At 41.2% G+C, this 26,361-nt stretch overlaps 1 protein-coding gene and 3 long non-coding RNA genes across 5 annotated transcripts; 3 read left to right on the top strand and 1 right to left on the bottom strand.

The window, feature by feature from the left end:
• Positions 1-260: 260 nt before the first annotated feature.
• On the top strand, positions 261-14,985 carry LOC310905367. Its single transcript, XR_014588973.1, has 4 exons — positions 261-383; positions 9,851-9,903; positions 13,127-13,197; positions 14,525-14,985. It is a non-coding gene; the product is annotated as an uncharacterized lncRNA (long non-coding RNA).
• On the bottom strand, positions 4,931-6,804 carry LOC310905622 (uncharacterized protein C6orf52). Its single transcript, XM_083852144.1, has 3 exons — positions 6,681-6,804; positions 6,109-6,154; positions 4,931-5,290 (listed from the first exon to the last, which is right to left on the bottom strand). Exons 1-3 carry the CDS (start codon positions 6,738-6,740, stop codon positions 5,154-5,156), a joined length of 243 nt encoding a protein of 80 aa, XP_083708270.1. The 5' UTR covers positions 6,741-6,804; the 3' UTR covers positions 4,931-5,153.
• Positions 14,986-16,256: 1,271 nt separating the features above from the next.
• LOC310905369 lies at positions 16,257-19,696 on the top strand. Of its 2 annotated transcripts, none has more exons than XR_014588975.1 (3): positions 16,257-16,342; positions 16,578-16,668; positions 18,666-19,696. It is a non-coding gene; the product is annotated as an uncharacterized lncRNA (long non-coding RNA). The 2 variants fall into 2 exon arrangements; XR_014588976.1 differs by lacking the exon at positions 18,666-19,696 and adding an exon at positions 17,010-17,066.
• An 870-nt stretch (positions 19,697-20,566) lies between these two features.
• Positions 20,567-25,865, top strand: LOC310905368. The gene is made up of 3 exons (XR_014588974.1): positions 20,567-20,878; positions 24,644-24,705; positions 25,785-25,865. It is a non-coding gene; the product is annotated as an uncharacterized lncRNA (long non-coding RNA).
• Positions 25,866-26,361: the final 496 nt, after the last annotated feature.

Below are 26,361 nucleotides of genomic sequence, written 5' to 3'. Positions count from 1 at the left end.
TCATCAAAAAGTATATAAACTGGGTTTTGGAACCAGCAGGGGCGCTCCTGCTCGTGGGACGCCCGCCACTGCGATCGCGAATAAATTCCTGCTTCGCTGAGCTCCTCGCCTGAGCCCAAGTTATTGGCTACGGAGTGTTTCTCACAATTTGGGGGCTCGTCCGGGAGCCAGTCGCCTACTGGGGAGCCCCACCGCCGCAGCAGCAGGAAGGCATGCCCCGCTGATTTCAGCGGTCCTGTGCATCGACGGCGGCGGTTCTGCGGAGAGCTGACAGAGGGCCCGAGACTGATGAAAGAGGCAGGATCCGTGAAGGAGTGGGGAAGGGAAGAAGGCAGGCACTCCGGCTTTGAGAATTGATCCGGTAACTCTGTGCACAGACCAAGGTAAGAAATAGGAAGTATTGCCTTGGGGGTCGGGTGAGACTCTGTGTGCCGTGTGATTGAGACGTACTTTTGTACGGAGCGAGTGTGGAGTCCTGATCCGCGGTTCCGCAGCTCCGCGAGGGGCGCGGCCGGAGACGGACGAAGCGTGAGATAAGGGAGAGAAAGGAAGAGTCTCGGGAAATGTGGTGTATGGTAAGCCCTTGCACGGGGAAGTGCTTGGCAATACACCAGGGAAATTTGGTGTGCGGTAGTCCTCGCACGGACGGGACGCCCGCCACTGCGATCGCGAATAAATTCCTGCTTCGCCGAGCTCCTCGCCTGAGCCCAAGTTATTGGCTACGGAGTGTTTCTCACACCCTCCCCCTCCCTCCCTCGCGCGCCCCCTCCCCTCACGGGAACGCGCGCCCCCCCCTCCCGCTGCCGCTCCCGTTCCTCGCCCCGCCCCGGTCCCGTCCCGGTCCCGCCGCCCTCCCGCTCCCGCCCTCAGGACCCGGCCGCCATAATGAACCCCGGCCCGGCCACCGTAAGCACGGGGCTAGGAGTCACCTCCAGAGCCTCCCCGCGCCGTGGCGCCGACCGCTGGTGTGCCGCAGCACCGCGCCGGGCGTGGGACGGCGCCCCGAGCCCACAGTGCTCGTCAGAAAAGCCCCGCACCGACAACCGATACCCCCGCACCGACAACCAACAGCCCCCACGCCGACAACCAACGCACAAGCAGTGTTTTAGGCCGGATTCGTGGCCCCGTTGGTCCGGGAGGCAGTCGTCACGCTAAATTCTACCCCACGGCAGGGGAACGATGGGCATCGTGACAGATCGCCGCCCCAGAAAATAAACACATAAATAAAGAATAAAAACGATAACGGGACATGAATCGTGCCCTTAATAACAGACATTGGGCAGTGAAATCACCGACTTCTGCAACAATACGTGCTCAGGGAACTGACTAAAACCCCTCCTGCATCGGCCATGTAATAGCTAGGCAAACATCACATAATACTTCCCTCCCTCATGTACACCAAACCTATTAAGGCAACCATAGTAGTGTGATAACGTGATTTTTCTCCTCCAGATCAGCGTCAAAGGCAGCTACGCTAGGTTTGCTCATAAGTTCAAACGCTGCTTTATTTATTTATTTGAATGCCATTTTTCTTATTTAGAAGGATTTCCATAGGGTGACAGGCCTTTAATGACACTCACGACTCAGAAACATTTGCCGATGCAGTCAAACGGTGTCTATTAACGCGAGGCACTGAAGTTAATTGGTATTAAAAATGAGCCAAAACGAAAGGCAAGTATCTGCGTGTCCAGCAGAATGACAGCGATCATCACCATTTGATCAACCTTCCCTGTGAGTTCTATCTGCAAGTTACTTTGAGGTAGTGCTAGAAAGAAGCGGTTAGTCCAGAGCATCCCTGCAAAAAGAAACATCCACGGCTTAAGTACCATTTACTCTTTTGGTATCCTTTTAAGTACTTTTTACCCGTTTCGGACTCCTGCCTTTTCCCGGCTCACTGATGACAGCATTAGTAGCCCCTCAAGCTACTGTCCTACAGCCTTTCCCATCAGTGAAGAGATAGGAAAAACCCCACTACTTCTTGGAAGAGAAAACCAGCAGGTTTTTGAATAAAAGCACTCTCTGTTGCAGCTAGGTACAACGAAAAGAGTTTATGAAATCATTACGGGACATTCTTGTAGAAAACTTCCTCAAGCTTGGAAGAAAAAAAAACATTTCAGCTAAGTAAAACAGAAAATAACTGGAAGAAGTGAAGTATGGCGGTGTTGGAAAAGTTGCTTCAAAGACTTGTTTAATTAAAAAGAAGGAAGAAAGCAAGTTCCTACTGCAATCCCATCTTTGTCAAACTGATGGCGGGCACCAGTACGATGTGTTCAGCTAACACAGGCTGGAAGTTGTAACTGCAGCTGTGAAGTTTACCCAGTAAAAAGACTCCGCAAAGCATTCTAGCAGTTCCGATGCAATCACTGCTTCCTGAATTTGTGACTCACGGTTAACACGGCAGTACAGGAAGAAGTCTGGCATTCACTGTGCTCTTACGGTAAAGAATCTGCACTGCGCACACCATCCCAAGCCAGGTATGCGCTCCTAACAGGAAAGGACGATAGGCTGATAAGTCTCAGCAGAGGGAAAAAGACATCAGAGAACTACTTTATAACAGCAGCACGCGGGCTGCAACCAACGTTCTCTTCCTCTCATCATTTTCATTTCTGTGGACTCCAAGAGAATACACTCCCAACATTTTTCAGCTCTGGAGAACAAACAGCCCAACCAATCTCATTCACTGAACTACAAAACTGGTATTTTCGCTATCTAGTCCGGAAAAGGAGGCGCACGTCTCTAACGTACAGTGTAGAGACCTTGTTAATAGGCAAAGTCTGCATAAAATAGGTGGCCACAGCCTGATTTTCTGACGTTCAGGGCCTTGGGTCACACACCACCACAGCATCAGACTTAATGAAGTCACCAATCTATGTGGGCCTCTCGTTACACAGGTCACATGTTATGGACCAACCTCTCAAAGGCCAAAAACCAGCACTGATACTGCCGGGCCAACACACATCTGTAGCATCCCATTTCTGGGTGACAACACAATGAATGTTTCCACAAAGTACTCGATGCAACCTAACTACTGTGTTTGGTGATGCAAAGCAAGCCGTGTCAAAGCAGCGTAGCACCCAGGCACATTCCTGGAAGATGTTTTGCTGCTCACGTTGAAGAAAATAGATAAAAAAATCCTGTGCAGTTTGCACTTCTGAGCTCAAGTACCACAGCTATGCACTACAATTGAAGTGGCATCAAACCTTGTAAGGTTTTGAAGCTTCAGCACTGCCATCCAAATTCAAGGAGGCTGCATCTATTATCTTGAATTTGCCCCAGCTCAGTCCCCTGAAACAATTCCATAGACACGTACAAGCAACCCTTTTCCCACCCAGATTCTTTGCTTCATCTATTCCACCTCTACCTTGTGTCATATTCTTATTAATCTGCCCCTCAAAAGACTCCCTGGCTCACACAAAGAAGCAACCCAACAAATCCCTGTTCCCAGCCACGTTGCTTTCATGCTTTGGGAAGAGTTAACTGCAACAGCTCTAACTGTGATGCCACCTCACCCCCTCCACCTATGTGAGGTTCTTTGCCTTCTGTCTCCTCCTACGTGTACACCTGCACTAGAACCAGGAAGAATGTGCTTCCTACAATACTCCAAGAGCCTCTTCTGTTTCAGGATGTCATCATTTCAATTCAGGACTGAAAGTATTCCTAGCAAAAACCCAACAGCTAATAGCTAACAGAAGCAGTTGCTGGTGATCAGCTACAAGTAACCTGGAAGTACTGAGGAGTCACAAAAGAGAATTTGCATTACATTTAAGAACAGCATGCAGCTTAGGACCACTGCTTTCACTGACTACACTAAGCCATAAAAAAGAATTGGATTCTTACCTGCCATCACAGCAATTATGGTTTATGTTGCCCCCAAAACACACACGGCAGTACCAGAACTGTGTCAACTAGCTTTAACAGCTTCCCCAGCTATTAAGTACAGTAATTTCTGCTTCCTTTTTTTTCTTGGAGGAATATTCTTTTGTTTCCAGCCTCACTTACTTATTATACACACTGTTAATTAGCAACTATTTCTCCATACTCATAGGGTTATGGAGTCCCTATGACTGGAAAAGACTCTGTACCCTTCAAGATAAGAACAGCATAAAGGCAGCAACTCGCAAGACTGCTCTAGCTTAAAGCAAAGCTTTCCTCATTGCTCTCATCTCCTTTGACTTGAGTGCTGTCATCCTTCTACCAGAGCTTTAAAAACTTCATTACCACGAATGAAGGAAGACCAGAGCAATCAGAGAGGGTAGCAGAGGGTATAACTTAAGGAGCTGTTACTAGGATTTTTTTGTTGTTCCTGGTGGACTATTTTTCTCCTTGCCAGCAAGGAGGGAAAACCAGCAAGTTGTTTTCTCCAAGATTTTTTTTTTTAGGTTTAAGAACACGGATTATGTTGTAGCAATTTCTTCGCTGTAAAGCGTCAGCTGAGAAGTCTAACAGTAAGAAGGGCAAGGGAAAACTGAATGCTGATGCAGAGAGTGCCAGCAGACATCATCCTCATTCCACGGGATGTTTGTAGCTATGGCAGTTGAAGTCTACACTTCCATATGCTTAACATACCCTATTTATAAGCCAATTTTAGCTGACCTAGCATGTATCAGTAGTACAGTTAGAGCCAGCAGCCTGCAGGAAAAAGTGGGCACAGGTGTTTCCATAGCAAGGCCTGTGAGTGTCTCCCATACATACTTCCAGTCTAAGCAAGCACATGAAAGGCTTGGCTTGTCGCTTACCTAAGGAACCAGGAAAACAAGGGGAAGCTAGATTTTGCTTGTGTCCTAATGCCCATATAAAAATAAAGACAGATGAAATACCCTTACTACCTTGTTAAATTCCATAAGCCGGAAGAGAACGTGCTGCACACAGGTACAAGTAAAATCCCTTGCTGGCAGGTTTGCAGAAACAAATCTTTTATTTACACAGGCAAGTCTATCTTTAGACCCCATTTACCTCTTTACATTTCTCGAATATTTACATGACTTCATGATGCTCCAAGAAGGGAGTGATGAACAAAAAGATTACAGAAACTGTCAAAAGCATAGCAAAAAAAACCCAACCTATCATTGTGCTTTAAAACTTATGAGCTAGAATAATGTAGAAGAAATGTAGTTTTAGCACTTTGGCCATAACGGTCATGCTCTAGAAGACACTTAAATAGCAGAGGGGATTTCAGAAGTGACCGTATCCAGAGGTTGCCAGTGACAATTCATGAGTGAATCGTAGAGTTCTTCGCTTGTCTCCGTGAATTGTCTGTTCATTTCATCAACATCCAAGTAGAGCTGTGGATCTGAAAATAAAAGCCTGGTAAGTCCAAGTATCAAATCTGAGGCATGCGCACAAAAAAACTTCACGTGAAATGGCTAATAAAATGTATTTTAAGCTAAGTGTAATAAGCTATTAGATCTACTAATTTTAGTGAGGTATTTAGTCCTCTAAAATTTTGAGCCTCACAACTCCAACTTTTGGGAATTTGTATATTAGAAGGCTGGGACTAGAACTGTCTTTCAAGATAAAGACAAAGACAATGTTTAAGATAGTAAAGATAACGTTTACGGATAATCAGCCATGAAACCCTCCCAAGAGTCATTTAATTCACTTCTACGGCAATACACGTTACATAGGATAGTTTCTAAACACTAACACAAAATGCCTCCACGTGAGGAACTTTGCAAACCTTCCAGGACACAAATATGTTTTGTACCGTATTTGTAAGTGCAAGCTGAATCCTCCTTTTGGAATCTGCAACATAAGCTTTTACCTCAGGGTGGAGAACAAAGCTTTTGCATATTACTGAGTTTCTAATATAAAATCTGTTTAGCGGAACCAATACAAAGAACAAAATTCTGTCTTAGACCATTTTCAAATGGGAATGAAGGCACAGGTACAAGAAACCTGCTGCGAAGCATTGACAGTGTCCCGTTTTACTTGATGCGGTCAGTGTATGCTGTATCAGCTTTAAAACCCCAGCTGATTGCAGATCAACCCCACAGAGGTTTGACCTCAGCTGAATTTTCAAGATGTTCTTCATCCAGTAGAGGTTGGCTTGTATTGTTAAAAGGCACAAGGATGGCTAAACTCAAGTGACAATGATAGAACCCTTATTACCGTCAGTAATTAGGTCATCACTGATTGCAGTCATAACTGAAGATTCCTGAAAGACAGAAAAGGCTAAGTTTAATCATAACTCATTTCAGAAAGCATCACAGATTCAAAGTGCTGCAGTCTCAACCCATTCCTTCTTCCTACAACTACAAGGATAGATGGCATTTTATCTACTTATTTTTAGAAGAAAGCCAATATTACAGTACAGGTTGGAAGGGACCTCCGGAGGTCACAACTAATACATTGACCACGATAAGACCACTTACAACAACTGTTTAATTTGCTTTAAGCAAAGCAAATCAGAAGAACAGGAACAGAAGAAGCGTACGCAATTATGCTGTCAAAACCATTCTTTGGTATGCGTGAACAAATAATGGTGTATAAATCACTAATTCTATGGATTTACTATTTAAGCACTTAAATACAAACACCTCTGAATGGAATCTGCTCTTTTAACTTCACACTAAGCAGAAAGCATGTTTTCAACTTCGGATTCTTTTTGCTGATTCACACAAATCTGTACAACGTATTATCTGTGAAATATTTTCTTTACAGCAAGCGTGCACTATCTTTACCTCAAAAACAGCTGGAGCCATTAAAGAATCTCCTAAAGAGCAGTCTCCAACAGCTTGCATGCTGTCATAGGGAGCATAGGAGCTGTAGTTGTAGTCAGCGTAAGCATCTTAACTCCTCTGCGAGTGGTAGTTCTGGTAATCTTGGCAATAATTATTATAGTTGCATGACTGGTACCGCTGCAATTCTGCTTTCAGTCTGAAACATGAGAAGTTGCATACAGTCAGAGAACAAGAGACTGTAAACCCAGTTCTGAACTTAAACAATTTGTCAGCTTACATACTTCAAAACTTAAAAGGAAGCTTTCCTAAACAGTCACCTAAGTGACAGCTTAAGTCACAGCTCAAAACCTCATTTCTATAGAAGCAAGCATCCTCACCTTTGCCAATACCAGAAGGAATTGTTGTCATGGATTAACTCCAGAGCCTTGACATGGTTACCTGTACACATCAAGTATTTTTAGCGTTGGCATAAGCAAGCTGCTGCTAAGTCTCTGTGCTTTGCTAAAGATTGATTTAAGACCAGAGACATTTATCAAGCACAGCTGCTTTAAAGATGCAGTCTTAACCCTTCTATCTTTTGTTTGGTTAATTACTAGATCTTATTTCCAGAAAGAAGTGAATGGAGTCAGATTATCCATTTCAAAGAAGCATCTGACGCCGCCTGTCAGTTTGCCATGTCTACCTCCACCTGCTCAGTTTTTTTGTTTGTTTAAAGTCCATTAAACATTCAACAGCTGCCAACTATACCGCTCAGGTGAAGTCAGTCTTGCTTAACAACACAATCGCGATTCTCCAGCATGACGCCTTATTATTAGTGGGAGAATTACAAAATACACTGGTTCTTAAGAAGAAAGGGCCAGCTGATTAGCTTTCACTACTTTCCCTTTCAAGATTTTCTCAGGGGCAGCTTCAGACTAATGACAAGAACCAAGACAAGTGCTATCTGTACTAAAACTGAGGTACACTGCATAAAGAACATTCAGATAACCCAGCTGCATATTCAAAAAAATCCGCTGTTTAGACTTGTCTTCACTGATTCTGTACAGGCAGACCTCCTGTGGTTGCAGTGCCCAGTTTCTCTGACTTGAATTGGGGATGCAGAGAAGTGAGTTCTATGCTTTTGGGGAAGAATACAAGCTGAAGGCATTCTGAAATAGCTTCCAAACTAAGCAAACATGAGGGACAAACTAATCCAATGGCTGGGTATTTCAATGCTAAGAGAGCACGGTACTCAGCCATTCAGAAACGTATTACTGATGTGTATTTTAATACCTACATTTGTTTCAATACTGCAAAGCTACACAAGTTCTAATAAAGAGGTAATCCATTGTCTTGTTACTGTAGTAAACAAACAGAAGATACATCATCTTAGGTCTTCTGCTTCCAACTGCACTCTTCCTACATACAGTTGTGTAGGGAAGGAAAATCTGAAAATACTGTTGACGTTCTTCTGGATAGCCGAAGCAAGAAAACATGTTTGTGGCTTATTCTTGTTTTCAAAATAAAACAATATTAATTTAATCAAAAAATTTTGGCAAAGAAGTTTGGACAGTGCTCTCTTGGAGAAGAGCATTTCCATTCTAAAGCAGAAGGAGGCAACATTTGCAGAATTATGCTAGGTAAACAGAAACAGAAGTGTCATTTTTTACTATTTAACAGAACACACAAGCTAACCTCATGAACATACTGAAATTGTTTATATGAAGTCCTGTTTTGTCAGTATCCTGGATCAAAGTTCATCAAATTTGGTATCAATTCTTTAACCGTTCAGAGACCTGAATTGCCTTAAATAAGTGATAGAACTGAGCCGGTAGAGTAAGAAACCCTCTCAGGAAGTGCTAAGCTTTAAACTCCCCATTGCCCTAAGCTCATGAAAAGCAAAGAATAGCATTCTAAACCTGTTCTAGTAATAACGCCTTTGGCTTTCTCCCTGCGTTCCCATTTTTCCCCCCCACTTCTTTCCTTTCAACCCACTGTAAAACTAGTTATGTGCTTCTCTCAAACTAGAGGGAAAGCTCTAAGAACAAGAACTCCCTAGCATATAAAACCACTTGTTGTCCCTTCTACCTTATGCAGGCCCAAACCTGAAAATATTTACCAATGCATTCAGCTTTGCTACTGTTGAGAAACAAGGCTGGTTACAATGGCAGCTAAGCCCAAGTTGCGCTGTCTGGCTAGACTTAACAGTTGGATTCCCCCAGCCATCCTGAAGCAGGTTGATGAATCCAGGGAGTCAAAACATAGGACTTCTGCATTTCTGGTTTTGTAGACTGCATCCTGTGTGCAGCCACTACAGCAAGGGCCACAGACTTTCCAAAGGCAGAGCTACAAGAATCTGATTATTTAGAATAACTGTATCAATGCACAACTCCTTGGTTACCTTTTAGAAATTCCTATGCTCAGCCGGATTCCTTTTCCCCCCAGACCTGGTGCGTTCTGGCAGTCTTGCAGTGCCCTCATCTGATCACCTTGCTCACCAAATCTGTCATAGGCATACCCTCTACTATTTTCAAAAGGGAGAAAACCAATTCTGGTATGCATAACAGTTACAAAGCTAACGAATTCAATTTCTGTCTTCTACAAAAAACAGAAGATAGCAGCTACTATAGCTTCTATTACTTAAGCAACCTCTCTGGCATGTGCACGTGCACAGAAAAGGCTTTCACCAAATTAAAAAACTTGGGCCAGAAACAAAAAGCTTTGCAGCAACTTTCTAGCAGCAACTGCTTAGTTTTTTGTGGGGGTAGAGTTTTTTTTTTTTTTCTTGTTTGTTGATAAATGATAGAAAACAGAAAAGTATGTCCCTTTTACGGGGTTGGCAAACACAAGTTTTGATGAAAACTCTCCCCCCCACACACAATTTTTGTCATTTTGTTTAAAGTAATTACTTTCTTTGTTAGAGGATTTGACAAATTTGATTTAGTGTTCTATCAGTTTGTCCTCAATGCTGAGTGAAGCAGTGATGCTTACTTTAGCCCCAAAATTTAACTGAACTGTACCCACAATGCTGAATTAGGGAACAACGTTAAGTAGGTGAGGTGTATTCAGTGCTATAAAATTAAAAATAAATAAATAAAATAAAAACCACAAAAAAACACATGAAGTGGTTGTTGGTACTTTGTGTATTCTGAACATATTCAGCTAAGTCTTGAACTAAACTTAACTTGCAGGGGATGAGAGAGAAGACTTTGCCTGCAGAACAGCGAGCAGAACCATCTGAAAGGTATGACATCTATTAATTTAAAACTTACTTGAAGGAAGAAAGAAATCTCCTTTTTCAGTACGGTCTGCACCTGAAAGGTGGTGACAGTTCTCAGTAAAAGGAATGGGAAATCCAATGAAAATTTTGTATTTTGAGGGAGCTGCAAAGTCTGGATTGTGTTTGAAGATCAATAGAACTTTGAGAAAATTGTTGTTTTTATGAACGGAAGGAAGATGAGCAAGAATAAAAGTACTGATAGACCACTTTTTATCCCAAGTTTATCTTCTGAGTAGGATACGAAGATGGGAAACGAGGCACGTTATAATGCTGTATCCACAGAAAGGATCTTTGCTATTGGAGGCCTAATTTTTTCCTTCTACAGGAAATATGGCTCATTTTGTAGTTTAACTAAATCTGTAGCGTTACAAATTTTGCTTTGACAGATATTTCATGGTTTATAACTCAGTTTACTTATAACAAAATAATTTGTCCCTCCTAATGTTCCCTAGGGGAAAAGCTATTAGTTTTAGCTATTTAATTGCTTGCAGTTTGAAAGCTCTGTCCTAATGGGATGATTCTTTCTGAAGCATTCTTTAGAAGGTGAAGTAGGGGAAGTGAGTTACAGTTCAGGAGGATGTTTATTGATGTGTTTTTTTCTTTATTTTTTAAGCAAAAACATGGAGGAAGATTTATGATTTATTATTCTTTTTTTTAATACTCCTTTCATGATTGTCCTGGTTCCAGTTAGGACAGAGTTAAGTAGCTCATAGTAGCTGGTAGGGTGCTATGTTTTGGATTAGGATGAGAAGAGCGCTGATAACATGCTGATGTTTTAATTGTTGCAGAGCAGTGTTTACACCAGGCCAAGGACTTTTCGGCTTCTTGCTCTGTCCTGCCAGCGAGCAGGCTGGGGGTGCAGCAGGAGCTGGGAGGGGACAGACCCAGGACAGCTGACCCAAACTGGCCAAAGGGGTATTCCATACCATCTGACGTCATGCTAAACAATATATAGGGGTGGCTGGCCGGGGTGGGGGGTGCCGGCTGCTCGGGAATAGGCTGGGCATCGGTCAGCGGGTGGTGAGCAATTGCATTGTGCATCACTTGTTTTCTTACACATTATTATTGTTAATACTATTACCATTATCACTATTATTATTATTATTGTTATTATTATTTTCCTGTCTTAATAAACCGTCTTTATCTCAACTCACAGGCTTCACTTTCCCGTTTCTCTCCCCCCATCCCAGAGAGGGAGGGGGGAGGGTGAGCGAACGGCTGTGTGGTGTTTAGCTGCCAGCCGGGTTAAACCACAACAATGATGAAGTTAATTGTCTGCTTTGAGTTCACATGAAGACCATGTGTTCTTTAGGATCATTTGAGGCCAAATGCTAACTCATCTCTAAAATAAAAAAAATCCAGCAGAATTAATTGAATTTCTTCTTGAGGAGACTGCTTTGTGTTATACTGCTTTCTTGGTTTAGGTCAAATGAGTTATCCTCCAGATAATATTGATGGCTTTTCCTTCTGGGCAAATGGTGTTTTGGGTAATAATGCTTGAGTTAAGGGACTTTGCACTCGGTTTTTAGGGGGTTGCTCTTTTCAAAGAACAGTAGCAGGGAATTTTGTCGACTCTATGCTCATCTGCCAAGCAATTCTTATGTGACCATGGGCATTCTTTGGCTTGCAGAAAGAACTCAACACTTTGTTTTGGCATCTAAAAGTTGGACTTCACAACAACCACCTTTTCAGGGGTGGAAGCGACTGGCTTTAAGGTTCTGGTACAGGTGCAATCAGGTGCTGGGTTTTAATTATGTTTTTTTCAAACTGTTCTAAATTGTCTCTGTTAGAACTCCTTTCTACTTCTCCATTTAGGAAGGAGATACAGCAAACTCATACTGCTTTTGATTTCGTTCACAAAGTTTATTGCAGTGCCCTACCTTTTGTTTGTAGAGTAGGTAGTGGTGGTAGTGTTTTTTGTGATGCTGGTCTCTGTTGGGTGCCATGTTCTGGAGCAGGAGCACCACACTGATCTGCTGGCAAGAGTCCCTTTGGACAGTTGAGTTGGAATACTCAGTAAATCTCTGGCCCACCAATGCTATATATCTATGTGTGTGTGTGTATATATATATATATTTTATATCCTGAGTCCAATTGTAGATTAGACTTGCTTGAAGGCTGACAACTGTCTTTGCCCCCTTGAAGCTCACAGGTGTTAACAGAAAGAGGAATATGGGCTGTTAGGGGCAAGCGATAGTTGTCTGAATGAAGATCTATTTTGATGTAAGACTTTTTTCAGAATTCTAATGGATTGACAGTTCGGATTAGAGAAAAGTCTGAGCATATGCCTTAGGGATCTGTCTTCCTCTATGCAGTTACAGTGCTAAGCAGGCTGTTGTCAAGTATTTGACAAGTTTAGACCAGTTCTCCTCCTCAGTATTGTGGGAGTTTGACCTGGTGTCTTCCAGTGCGATCTAATGCACTTTTGTACTGACTGACTGATTGGCTGCAAGATAAGCTTTGATGTCACGGTTTTTCCAGGCATACTTCATTTTCTTGCCATAGTACTTTTGTTAGAGTTATTCCCTATTCCACTTCTGGTTTGGGTTATTTTTTCCCCATTTGCTCTTGGATTAGGATATCTTTCTGGTTATGTGCTAGGCTTTTTTAAGTACCAGAAAAATGCCTTTGTATGCCTTACAAAAGGGATCTGTATTCATGTCTGAAAAGACTTCTGGAATGTTGGCATACCCAAACACCTCTGCTGTTCCTGCTGATGGCCACACGAAAGCCAGAGCTGCTTCTGAAGCTTAGGCCATATTACCTTGCCACACAAGTCTAAGGCGTCCCTATTCTATCAGAGCTGTTGGCAGTGTTTCCCATGTGTATGTGTGCATATGTGCACTCTTTCTGTATTTTTGTGAGCTGTTCTTTTATATCCCTGCAAAAGATACACGTGCATCGCAGAATCAGAGAACCAGTCCTATTTAAAGGAAGCACTGGAAAATAACAATCTAAATCAGCTCTTCTATTTCAGGTCTTCTGGCTTAGTCATTGTTCCCATGTGAACGGTGCACTTATGTATGTCCTTTTCATCATAGTAAATTATAACAATACCGCTTTATTTTTGCATTGTTTTTGTTTTCTTGTGGGTTTCAGAGCAGGCTCCAATTGATTTCCTGTGTTTGAATACCTGAACTTTGCTTATGTAATTTTGAAATTTTTAATTCTCTTACCTTCTCTTCAGATTCTTCAAACTATAACATTTCTCGTTAGCAATTGAATGAATGAGTCCTAGGAAGAGAAGTTTTGGTGAAGGTTTGTATAGTTTTTCTACAGGAATGATACTTGAAACGAGTGCCAAGTATAAAAAGAAAAAAAAAGCTTAATTTTTGGTTTCATATTTAAGTCATACAGAAAGATACAGGCCAAGAGTGTGAAAAAGAGTAGTAGAAGAGAGCATTCTGCATGTCTGCTAACGATGACTCAGTTTTTGATACTCACCAAACTCATTGTGAGAGAGTTTTTTTCTCATTTTAATAGGAAAAATCTATTCCATAAAACTATGACCATGAATATTCAGATTATTTTTTCTTTTATTGGATGTTATATAAGCTGCCTGTAAGTTAATTTAAGTATTTATGTTAACATTAAGTATTTAATTAATATTAAGTTAATATTAAGTATTTAAGTTAATTTAAGTTTCAAATCATTAAATGGGACTTCTGGATGATGCAATATAAAGAAATCGTAAACACTGTTGTTTATTCCTGTAACGCAAATAAAATAATGGTCCAAATATCAAAAGTTCCATAAACTTTTCAAATCAAAACTGTGAAACAGATGTAAGCTACAGGATGCACTGAATATCAGTAGTACCAACTTACATCCCTGCCTAGTCATTTCTAAGTAGATCATGATAGTACTGTACAAATTTCGGTCAGATTTTCTATGCCATTTAAAACATAACTCATCCAATCTTAGTAATCAAATAAAGTAAGTGGCAGGGATGAAAATTGAAGTTGTTAAGAGGCTCTCTTCTGATTTTTATATTTGCATCCTGATACATGGTATAGACTGTATTTACCAGAACACAATCTTCAGTGCTGCTAGTCTGACTTTCTTTGGTGCTTTTTGTGTTTAGTTTGGTTGTTGAACCTACCTGCTTCTTTAAACATTACCTTTTTCCACGTTCACTGCTGTAATGACTTTAGAAACTTTGGCAGCTATCCTGCCTAATTTTGCAAGAGGAACACTTTCTCACTTGTCTTGAGAGTGTACTCTTAATTGAAGCCATGCGAGGGTAGTTAGAAAGGATGATGCTTCTCTAGAGCTTTGATGACTAAAGTATAGAAAAGAAAGAAAAAAAATGTGATCTGTGCGTCTCTGTTCTGCACAGGTTTTGAGTTAACTTTCAGTGTTCTTGCTGTACAGTTGTTGAATAGAGTATAATGTGGAAGCAGGCCTGCCATAAATTAAAATGACGTGGTAGACAGAGGTGGGGAGATCGGGATTTCTTCTGGAAACTTGCTTTCTCTTAATTTGTATGGATTTTTGTTCTATTTAATTTTGTTAATAAATTGGGTGCGATGGGGTGAGAAAGTAGTATGTCTTGTATAAGAAAAATTAAAATTTGCAACTTTAGGAAGTGGAGGAACCAGTGCTACCGAACATACCCCTACCCATCAGTGCTGCATCGCTGCCTCAGTTCAATTCTAGTTTCGTTGGTAGTAGCGCTGTCTCAGCGTCACCGAGCGCTGTTTCAACAGCAGCAATGAGCACGGCAACTCCAGCAGCTGCGACGGGCATGGCAAATCCATCAGAGGTGGAGGGCATGACAGATCCATCAGAGGTGGAGGGCATGACAGATCCATCGGAGGTGGAGGACTTGACAGATCTATCAGAGGAGGAGGTGGAGGACATGATATATACAACGGCGACGTCAGGCATAACGTGTTCAACAGTGCCCTCAGGCTTGACATATCCAATAATGGCGGCGGGCATGCCATACCTGCTGATGAGAAAGGACATATCAAGGTCAACAGCGGCAACGACAAGCGTGGCAAATTCAACGGAGGCGGCAGGCATGGCAGATGCAGCAGCGACGGCGGCGGGCAAGGTAAATCTTTATGCTATAAATAATGTTTACAATGAGTATACTGCTTTATTGCGAGTTGACTTTTTCTGTGGTGCTCATGAAACTAACAAATATTAGTTTCTACGCAGCTGAATGAATTGGGGTTGTATGCCAGTTTGGGGAAAAAGGCATAAATGTTTTGATTCTGCTTCTCTCAGTCTTAGAGCCTGCCAACTCCCATTTAACGTGATTGTATAACTGCTTCAAATGCTGTGGAAGTCTGCGGGGGAAGGGGGGTGTGGACTTTATGCCACGTTATTTATAGTGGTTTTGGCAGGGGTAGAGTTAATTTTCTTCGTAGTAGATGATGCTAGATGATGCTGTGTTGCAGATTTGTGAGCAAAACAGTGTTGGTAAGGCACTGGTGATTTAGCTGTTGCTGAGCAGTGCTTACACAGTGACAAGTCCTTTTCTGTGTCTCACGCTGCCCTGCCAGCGAGGAGGTCGGGGATGCACAAGAGGCTGGGAGGGCACTCAGCCAGGACAGCGGAGCCCAGAGGACCGAAGGGATATTCCACACCATTTAGCATCGTGCTCAGCAATAAATGCTGGGGGAAAGAAGGGGAAGGAGTGGGGAGTATGTACAGGGTTATGGCATTTGTCTTTCCAGGTAGCCATTACATGCGATGAGTCATTAATGCTACCTCAAATTTAACAACTTTACTTCTTTATTTCCAGTTCTTTTCCCTGTTCCACTTGGAGGGAGTGAGCGAGTGGCTGTGTGGTGCTTAGTTGCCTGCAATGGTTAAACCACAACTTTATTTAAGTTATTAAATTAGAGGTAACGTGGTCATATAAGCCTCACATAGAATGAGCCTAGGGTGCAATAATTGGCATATTATTGCAATAAAATAAACATTAATCTGTTCCAGAGTACTTGAAATATTTTTTGTACGGTTTGAAGTAGACAGCTGCTTTAACATGTTGAGGTGTTTGCTGAAGTTCTTGGAGTATCATTGGGCTGAGTTTGCCGTTCTTCAGCTTCCTGGCTTGCTTTTCCGTGCATTTAGACCTAAGTAGCATCTCCAGCTTTTCCTCTCAGTTTCTGGAATTTGGTTTTGAAGATATTGTCCTATACCCACTTGGAAACTTCCCTGTGTTTTATTATTACTTTTATCTGCAAAATAACTCAAACATCAGGTTTTTCGACGTCACTGCGGGACTTCTGTTGGGTAGTGAATTCAAGTAGTTGTTGCTCTTAAATATAAACCTTTAATTCTTTTGAAAATACAGATACAATCAACAAGTACTGTTAGCAGTCCTGAGTTTGCGTTTTCATCTCCAGTTGTGAAATCTACTGAGGCAGAAGTGCTACCTACGTCTTCTGTAAGTAAAATAATAAAGGAGCTTGACTTTTTTTCTTAGGCATTTAGTAGGCTGTTGCAGAACACTAAAGCAGAATCTGCCTTGATGGAGAAAAGTATGTAGGCTTCTGGCTTATAATTTGTCATTCAGCATGCGTGCTACAAATGTGAAGAGCAGCTTTCAGATTTGGTTTTGTGTGTGCATTCGATTGAAGTTCCTGTGGCTTGAGAATCTGAAAAACCTCTCTTGTTCATAGCAGATTGGGTTTACATTTAGTGTTCCCGTTGTAAAATCGGCAGAACTTTCTGGACCCAGTGGTACTCCAGTGACGCCCTTTCTTACCCTAGGTAACTGAAACTTTAGCACTTCAGATCTGAAGTGCTGATTTTCCTTTTTTTCTTTATTAAATCTTCAATCTGTCCTGTCTGCGCATGCTAGCAATTCCAGGCAGTGTTGGACTTCTGCAGTATTTTTCCAGTGACAGATCTGCTTTTATAATTTTTGTTTTGTTTTGTTGCTTTTTGTTTTGCTTGTAATCATAAAGCATTGCAAAGTAAGTAGAATTTGTGAAGATTCTTATGTGAGAAGCATGAAAGCTGGAAATTCTTGTTTCTAACAAAAGTGAGTATAATCTGCTCTAACTAGGTCACATTGTGAAAGCTGGTTTTGTTTTCTTTTGTTTCAAAAGACACCACCACCTCAACCAACATCAACACACAGAAAGAGGAGGTCAAAGATTTTGCTGGTGGTCCCTTCACCACTGCCCACGTCTTAAAGGAAGGAAGCGTCTTAGACGTTCTAAAAAATCCTGGAGAGATAATGAACTCCTTTTAAAAAGATGCTGCAAAAAATACGCTAGCATTTTTTATTAAAAAAAAACCAACACACGACTTATGGTTAATAGAGTATCTGCTATAAATATGAATGTAGGAGAGCATTACATTAAGCGCTGCGTTTGTTAGGGTGCATCTGCCCCCTTCTATTCTAAGTGGTGTTTGTTGCTGGAAGTAAAACTGCAAGATGAAAAGCAGATGGGTTGCATCTCCTTTACGTGTTAGGATGTAATTGTAAATGAGGTACTAAGAGAATTAGCCAGATAATCGGTGTTTCATTTTAAGTAAATACAATTTGTGGAATTGAAAAGGAAATGTTTGTAAAGCTCAACACTCCTGTCCCACCTTCAGCCCAGGTGAAGAAAGAATAGGAAAGAGCTTCAGTTCCAAATACATGGCGAAAGCTGCGAATCTTTGGGCCTTAGCTTACAATGGCTCCTGTGGATTAAAATTTAAACTGCAAACAGAAGTGGAGTGTTTTACGTTAAAAACCCTTTTCTGAATTTTGTTTTTAAGCAATTGCAATTGTTTTCAACAGTTTCATAAAGTGTGTCTGTGGAAAAGATATCTTTTAAGAAAAAGGGCTTTATTGAGTTTGATCTTTTCCCAAAAGTCTTCTTCTAACTTACATACTTGTTAAGAAGGCAGCACATTTCTCTGTTGGAAAGAGCTAAGTGAGAGAAAATACATTGTGCATTTTGTTTAAGGAAAGACCTCTGAGTGAAGTGACATTCACTTTCTTTATCGGTTTAAAAGAAGCAGAATCTAAATCCACATTGTTCAAAGACTTCATTTTTGACTAAAAAAAAACCAACAAACCACAAAACAACTATGTTCAAGGTAGATTTACAAGCAACTTGAGCTGCTGTTTAAGATGCATTTCCTTTAGTCTTTCTGTATTAGTAGCTTGTCTTTTCTGTTAAAATTGCCACCTTTTAAATAAGGAGTTGTCCTGTGTCCGATGCATTTTGAAAAAGATTATAGAAAATTAGACAGTTGTTCAATTGTCTTGAGTTTTTATTATTTAATTAATATTCAGCATCTGTGGGAAAATACCGTACGGATTGCTGCTCCGAGTACAAACTTCTGTACAGTTACTGGAGTAGATTTGAGTCATCTGCTACGGAAGGAGGAGCTTTAGAAATTTGATTCGATTGGGCATCGCGTCTTAATCAAATTGTATTATTTCCATTCCACGTTGGACTGTCAGATTTCAGTCAGCTACTGTCTGTTTGTACTTGTATCGACCAGTGAAAATGTTGATTTAAAGCTTGCTTGGAAACAAAGAGTTAAATGAAGCTTTAACGAAATGTTCTGTTGTGACCCAGTGCAGCAGATGAAATTTCATCCGTTTAGATAAGATTTCTGGGGACTTCCTGTTGCGCTCGGTCTGAATGTCTAGTTGTAACCATTGGCACCTGAGTTGAAATTTTTGCCCTCTAGTAAAGTCACTTAGTTACATGTAGTGAGGTGCTGCGCTAACAGGAAGACTTTTTTTTCTTGCTTCCTAGACTTTGGATTGTTGAAAACACGCTCTTCTACGTCTGCACAACCTACAACAAGCACAGTGGTTTATACTAGGCCTGCAATAACAACTTTTTCTGCAGGTAAAGAGACTTCTAAACAAGCATCGTACTGGCAATCTGATACATGTGACCCTTTTCTGCAAAACAAAGACATAAAGGACAAATGTGTAACTTGTCAAGCTACTAAAGCCTCAACAGTTGAGAGTATGAAACAGACAGTAAGTTCAAGTCAATGCGACACCTCAAAGCCAGCAGCGCCCCCAGCAGGGATGCTGGGCTTTGGAGACAAATTCAAAACAGTACCTGGAACGTGGGATTGTGATACATGTCTTGTCCAAAACAAACCGGAAGCTACAAAATGTATAGCATGTGAGACACCAAAACCTGGAACGGGAGTAATGCCTGCTCTGACATGACCAGTGGTCACAGACAGCTCGGTGACAGTGACATCCTCCTCGAGCAGCACTGACACAACAGCCACTCTGGGCTTTGGAGACAAATTTAAGAAGGCGAAAGGCTCTTGGGACTGTGGAATATGCCTTGTACCAAATAAGACGGAAGATAACAAATGTGTAGCCTGTCAGTCTGAGAAACCAGGTATGGTCCTTTTTTTCCTGTTGTTTCCATCCTAGCCTCTGTGAATCTTGTACAGAATAAAAGTACGTTGCATATATGGAATATTTTAAGCAACACGATTCCCAGGTACGGTTGATGGATTAGCGGCTGTCTGCAGGATTGGTTTACAGGCACTTCAGAGGTCTCAGCCCAGGTTCCAGCCTGTCGCATAAATTGAACTGATTGTGAAATGTATTAGTACGGAGCTGGATCAATGCAGATACCCCCGGCTTTGCAGCTGGTGAGGGAAGATGGCTGAAGTGAGTGACTTAATTTAAAAACAACATAGTGATTTTTCACTGGCGAAAATGAGAACTCCATAGAAAGAGTTAAAAATGACTGCGTTTTTCTCTTTCAAAAAATAAGTAAAAAAAATTACAGAATGTGGCCAAAATGCCTCTACTCACCGTTTGTATGTAATTGAGGGGAGATGTGAAGCCAGATTTCAAGACAGTGTAGTCTTAACTAGTCTTAAGCTAAAGCAGAGAGATGCCTATGAAGGTCAGTGGTAGGCTTCAAGAAAGCGAGTGACCCGCTGGATAACTTCTTCAGGGCAGTACTGGGTTGTTTCCCATTGTGTGTGACCGTAATTGATTTTGAGCGTGGTTGTATTGTTTTTAAAATACGATTCTAATTCTAACTTTGACTCTAAATGTCATTTAACATGCCATTACATCGAAAAACACCTGTGCAAATATATCCTGGAAGAAACAAATTAAGATGGACTAGACCGGGCTTTTGTAATCATCCTGTGCGGTAAGACTGAAATTTCATGAGGTAAGATAATGGATTTCAGACAGAGTTGATTCTCTTGGACTTCCAACCTCTGAGCGGTCAGTCGGCATCTTTGTCTGAGGCTCTTGCCATTGCAAGGAGGAATTTTGGAAATGAGGGGTTTACTGTGACCATGGTGCAGTGAATTGCACGGTTACGTTGCACTTGTCAGGAGGAAGAGCGATGCAAGTAATACTAGGATAAAAGTTTTCTGCGTGTGCCGTGGAAGGGAAGAGCCATTCTTGTCTTTCCGGTTTTGAATTTGAAGCGTTATCTTCTGCTTCTCTCTTAAAAGGCACCTTTTTTTTTAAAAGGCACCTGTCAGGCCTCTTTATGGAGGTTACACTGTCGTCAACAGCAGCAGAAGCTTGTGTGCTGAACAGAGTTGTGTGTTGTTTGGAAGCTTTGAGTTCCACTCTGGTTTTTTTGTTTGTTTCTTTGTTTCTTTGTGGGTTTTTTGGTGGCTTTTATTTTCTTCAGGGGCGGGGGGGGGGGGGAGTTGCGGAGTAGTTTTGAACATTTCTGTGGGATTTGACAAATCAAATTTAAAAGTTAATGTTCATTTTATAGTTCATGTTCAAACAGGATGGTTAACTGTCTTGTTTGTCTCACAGAGGGTCCAACACCTGTGACCAGTAGCAGTGCATCTGCATTTTCTGCTCCTTCTGGAGAATTTCTGGATTTAGACAAATTCAAGAAGCCTGAAGGAAGCTGGGATTGGGAGACCTGCTTGGTTCAAAACAAAGCAGAGGCCACGAAGTGTGTAGCCTGTGAAAGTGCAAAGCCAAGCACCAAAGCAGAGCTCAAAGGTAATACTTAATGATTAAAACGAGGATGCATATTCTGTGATTTATTTTTTGGTTTGCTCTGATTTTTTTTATTTTCTTACCTGTTAAGCACAATTATTTTTTCCTTTGAGGTGTGGCAAAATTATTCGTTTTTCCTGTAGGAATATTGCCTAGATAACATCTGTTTCCACACTTTTCCCCAAGAATAAGTTTATCCTTTTTAGAGAAAAGCTTTCATTAATGACGTGCTTGTTCTTTACATGCCCTACACGTTGTTCATTTGGAGTTCAGACTAAAAACATGATCTTTCAAAGAAGTTCGTATACTTTTTAAAGCCAGGTGGTGGGCAGAAAACACAATTGTGAAAAGTTTTATGTAGAGAGGAAGCATGGGGTTTTCTTGTTTGTTTTACTGTTTGGTTGGTTGTTTGTTAAACAGTTTTGACTGGAAAGATCAGGACTAGAATGTAGTTCAAACCTTCACGTACTGCAGATACACCGTGGGTTACGGACTTGACATTCACTTATTTCTGCAGGTTTTGGTACTGTGACTGCGTCCACAAAATGCTGCCTTGCCATCATTTACATTCGGTGTTCACTCAGAGTGTTCAGGTGCAGAGTCTGCAGCTGCCTCACAGTTTATTTTGGGAAGGACAGAAGAGAAGCAGGATTCTGTCACTACTGCTGCTCCGTTAGTGTTTGGAAAGAAAGCTGACACTGAAGAGTCAAAGACACAGCCTAGCTTTTCAGTTGGGAAGTCCGAGCGTACAAAAGAAGAGAGCACAGCAAAACCTATGTTCAACTTCAGTTTCGTTAAACCATCAGAGAAGGAACCTGAGCAAGCAAAGCCAGCTTTTTCATTTGGGGTCCAAACCAGTACTTCAGGTAAACAGAGTATCTTTTGTCTTCACTTGTGCGCTTATGTCCATCAAGTAAGACCTCTGAAACCATACTAGAAAAAATCTGCGGGATTTGATATGTTCATGTACTAGAGCTTTAGAAAAAGTTTAATTCCTATATGCAGCATGTCTTCTGTCCTGGTTATTGATACGTACGCAATTAGTAGCAATCCCTTTTTTGATCTCAACACTAGGTTTAGACAAAAAATTGCGACACCTTAAGGAACCTGTCCTGCATCTCATACAAGCACAGAAGTTGCAGTGTCTCAATGCTAGCAGTACAGTTGGTGGTAAAATCTTTAGTAGGGTGAAATAGAGGCCTCACACTTTTCAGAGAAAAAAAGAGATGAGAGAGAGTATCTTATTCCCACGTACTTGCAACTATGCTGCAGAGTGTACTGCTGTTACTCTAGTGCTACAAAGGTCCAAAAATCACTGAACAGTTATTAGCCAGTTTTGTATTCCTTTAATTTGTTGAAAGACTGCAGTAGAGGATTGAAGTTTTTATTGAGGATCACTGTGTGGAAAAATTCTGATTGTTAAATGTCATTTGTATGACTTAAGAACCGCGTTTTGGAGTACAGAATTCAGTATTAATTCCAGAAGGGGTAAGGGGAAGGACATTAGCTAGTAATCCCGAACAAAAGCAGTGTATAGAGCTATACTGATTTTAATCGCAGTATTCTTACAGTTGGTCTGTTACTGAACAGATATGTTTTGGGGAGATATGGTGGCCAGGGAGGCGTGTGTGTTTGTGTGCTTCCTCTTCTAGTTAAGGTTCTGGGGTCTGGTTTAGTCAGGAAAATTCGATGAGGCACCTTGTGTAAAAGGAAATGTTAACCAGCATTTTTCAACACGGTGTAGTCCCTTAAAAGTGTCATAGATGAAAAGAGGCCATAAACGCTGGGGGAAAAAGTTAGTGGGAAACTGAGAGCAGGATCACATTCAGTAGTGAGAGAGCAGCAGCCTAGGGAAAGCTGATGAATGACTGTAACAGATAGTTCTATTTTAAGTGTAAAACAACACTCAGTACTTTATAATGGTGGTCTTACCAGAGGGTTCTTCTCCATGGCTCCTAAAAGCACGTCTTGAAGGCATTCGAGTGCAGTGAACTTAAGCTGTAAGAGTTGGGCTGGTAAGCTTGGCCTGATTTGAAGCTGTAGGCACGGGGCTATAATTTCTGAACAGGCTACAAAAGAAACTGTACCACTGTGCTTTTCAGTGCTCCGTTTAGCAAAGCCATCAAATTGTTGCAGGCAATTGATGTTGTTCTTCTAAGAGCACCTGAAAGATATTTTTGTTTGAAGAGTTCAGAGGTACCGGTTAATACTGGTTCAGATAATTACAGCCAGCTCTTGGTGTTTGTGACCAATAAAGTTTGTGGCTCCAAAAGGAGTGGGTTAGTGCTAACTGATTAACTGCTGTATATGCAGAAATATGGAATCTGATTACTTACGCAGAGAGCACTTAAAATGTATTGTTTTGCTGGCTCTCAGTGAGTTGCATCTTAATGCTACCAAGGAATAAGCTTTTTGCTTCTGGCCCAAGTTTTTTAATTTGGTGAAAGCCTTTTCTGTGCACGTGCACATGCCAGAGAGGTTGCTTAAGTAATAGAAGCTATAGTAGCTGCTATCTTCTGTTTTTTGTAGAAGACAGAAATTGAATTCGTTAGCTTTGTAACTGTTATGCATACTAGAATTGGTTTTCTCCCTTTTGAAAATAGTAGAGGGTATGCCTATGTCAGATTTGGTGAGCAAGGTGATCAGATGAGGGCACTGCAAGACTGCCAGAACGCACCAGGCCTGGGGGGAAAAGGAATCCGGCTGAGCATAGGAATTTCTAAAAGGTAACCAAGGAGTTGTGCATTGATACAGTTATTCTAAATAATCAGATTCTTGTAGCTCTGCCTTTGGAAAGTCTGTGGCCCTTGCTGTAGTGGCTGTACACACGATGCAGTCTACAAAACCAGAAATGCAGAAGTCCTATGTTTTGACTCCCTGGATTCATCAACCTGCTTCAGGATGGCTGGGGGAATCCAACTGTTAAGTCTAGCCAGACAGCGCAACTTGGGCTTAGCTGCCATTGTAACCAGCCTTGTTTCTCAACAGCAGCAAAGCTGAATGCATTGGTAAATATTTTCAGGTTTGGGCCTGCATAAGGTAGAAGGGACAAGAAGTGGTTTTATATGCTAGGGAGTTCTTGTTCTTAGAGCTTTCCCTCTAGTTTGAGAGAAGCACATAACTAGTTTTATAGTGGGTTGACAGGAAAGAAGTGGGGGGGAAAAATGGGAACGCAGGGAGATAGCCAAAGGCGTTATTACTAGAACAGGTTTAGAATGCTATTCTTTGCTTTTCATGAGCTTAGGGCAATGGGGAGTTTAAAGCTTAGCACTTCCTGAGAGGGTTTCTTACTCTACCGGCTCAGTTCTATCACTTATTTAAGGCAATTCAGGTCTCTGAACGGTTAAAGAATTGATACCAAATTTGATGAACTCTGATCCAGGATACTGACAAAACAGGACTTCATATAAACAATTTCAGTATGTTCATGAGGTTAGCTTGTGTGTTCTGTTAAATAGTAAAAAATGACACTTCTGTTTCTGTTTACCTAGCATAATTCTGCAAATGTTGCCTCCTTCTGCTTTAGAATGGAAATGCTCTTCTCCAAGAGAGCACTGTCCAAACTTCTTTGCCAAAATTTTTTGATTAAATTAATATTGTTTTATTTTGAAAACAAGAATAAGCCACAAACATGTTTTCTTGCTTCGGCTATCCAGAAGAACGTCAACAGTATTTTCAGATTTTCCTTCCCTACACAACTGTATGTAGGAAGAGTGCAGTTGGAAGCAGAAGACCTAAGATGATGTATCTTCTGTTTGTTTACTACAGTAACAAGACAATGGATTACCTCTTTATTAGAACTTGTGTAGCTTTGCAGTATTGAAACAAATGTAGGTATTAAAATACACATCAGTAATACGTTTCTGAATGGCTGAGTACCGTGCTCTCTTAGCATTGAAATACCCAGCCATTGGATTAGTTTGTCCCTCATGTTTGCTTAGTTTGGAAGCTATTTCAGAATGCCTTCAGCTTGTATTCTTCCCCAAAAGCATAGAACTCACTTGTCTGCATCCCCAATTCAAGTCAGAGAAACTGGGCACTGCAACCACAGGAGGTCTGCCTGTACAGAATCAGTGAAGACAAGTCTAAACAGCGGATTTTTTTGAATATGCAGCTGGGTTATCTGAATGTTCTTTATGCAGTGTACCTCAGTTTTAGTACAGATAGCACTTGTCTTGGTTCTTGTCATTAGTCTGAAGCTGCCCCTGAGAAAATCTTGAAAGGGAAAGTAGTGAAAGCTAATCAGCTGGCCCTTTCTTCTTAAGAACCAGTGTATTTTGTAATTCTCCCACTAATAATAAGGCGTCATGCTGAAGAATCGCGATTGTGTTGTTAAGCAAGACTGACTTCACCTGAGCGGTATAGTTGGCAGCTGTTGAATGTTTAATGGACTTTAAACAAACAAAAAAACTGAGCAGGTGGAGGTAGACATGGCAAACTGACAGGCAGCGTCAGATGCTTCTTTGAAATGGATAATCTGACTCCATTCACTTCTTTCTGGAAATAAGATCTAGTAATTAACCAAACAAAAGATAGAAGGGTTAAGACTGCATCTTTAAAGCAGCTGTGCTTGATAAATGTCTCTGGTCTTAAATCAATCTTTAGCAAAGCACAGAGACTTAGCAGCAGCTTGCTTATGCCAACGCTAAAAATACTTGATGTGTACAGGTAACCATGTCAAGGCTCTGGAGTTAATCCATGAGAACAATTCCTTCTGGTATTGGCAAAGGTGAGGATGCTTGCTTCTATAGAAATGAGGTTTTGAGCTGTGACTTAAGCTGTCACTTAGGTGACTGTTTAGGAAAGCTTCCTTTTAAGTTTTGAAGTATGTAAGCTGACAAATTGTTTAAGTTCAGAACTGGGTTTACAGTTTCTGTTCTCTGACTGTATGCAACTTCTCATGTTTCAGACTGAAAGCAGAATTGCAGCGGTACCAGTCATACAACTATAATGATTATTGCCAAGATTACCAGAACTACCACTCGCAGAGGAGTTAAGATGCTCACGCTGACTACAACTACAGCTCCTATGCTCCCTGTGACAGCATGCAAGCTGTTGGAGACTGCTCTTTAGGAGATTCTTTAATGGCTCCAGCTGTTTTTGAGGTAAAGATACTGCACGCTTGCTGTAAAGAAAATATTTCACAGATAATATGTTGTACAGATTTGTGTGAATCAGCAAAAAGAATCCGAAGTTGAAAACATGCTTTCTGCTTAGTGTGAAGTTAAAAGAGCAGATTCCATTCAGAGGTGTTTGTATTTAAGTGCTTAAATAGTAAATCCATAGAATTAGTGATTTATACACCATTATTTGTTCACGCATACCAAAGAATGGTTTTGACAGCATAATTGCGTACGCTTCTTCTGTTCCTGTTCTTCTGATTTGCTTTGCTTAAAGCAAATTAAACAGTTGTTGTAAGTGGTCTTATCGTGGTCAATGTATTAGTTGTGACCTCCGGAGGTCCCTTCCAACCTGTACTGTAATAT

Source organism: Anser anser (assembly GCF_964211835.1).
Source record: "Anser anser genome assembly, chromosome: 11".
NCBI lineage: Eukaryota > Metazoa > Chordata > Aves > Anseriformes > Anatidae > Anser > Anser anser.
The sequence above is the reverse complement of the archived record's forward strand: the minus strand, read 5'-3'. Positions and strand labels throughout refer to the sequence as shown.

Excerpts from the sequence above, each read along its gene's own strand:
- LOC310905622 (XM_083852144.1), bottom strand. The coding sequence starts at position 6,740 with ATGCAAGCTGTTGGAGACTGCTCTTTAGGAGATTCTTTAATGGCTCCA. Across the intron at positions 6,155-6,680 it reads TGGCTCCAGCTGTTTTTGAG|GAATCTTCAGTTATGACTGC; the intron begins GTAAAGATAGTG and ends TCTGTCTTTCAG. Across the intron at positions 5,291-6,108 it reads TGATGACCTAATTACTGACG|ATCCACAGCTCTACTTGGAT; the intron begins GTAATAAGGGTT and ends TTTTATTTTCAG.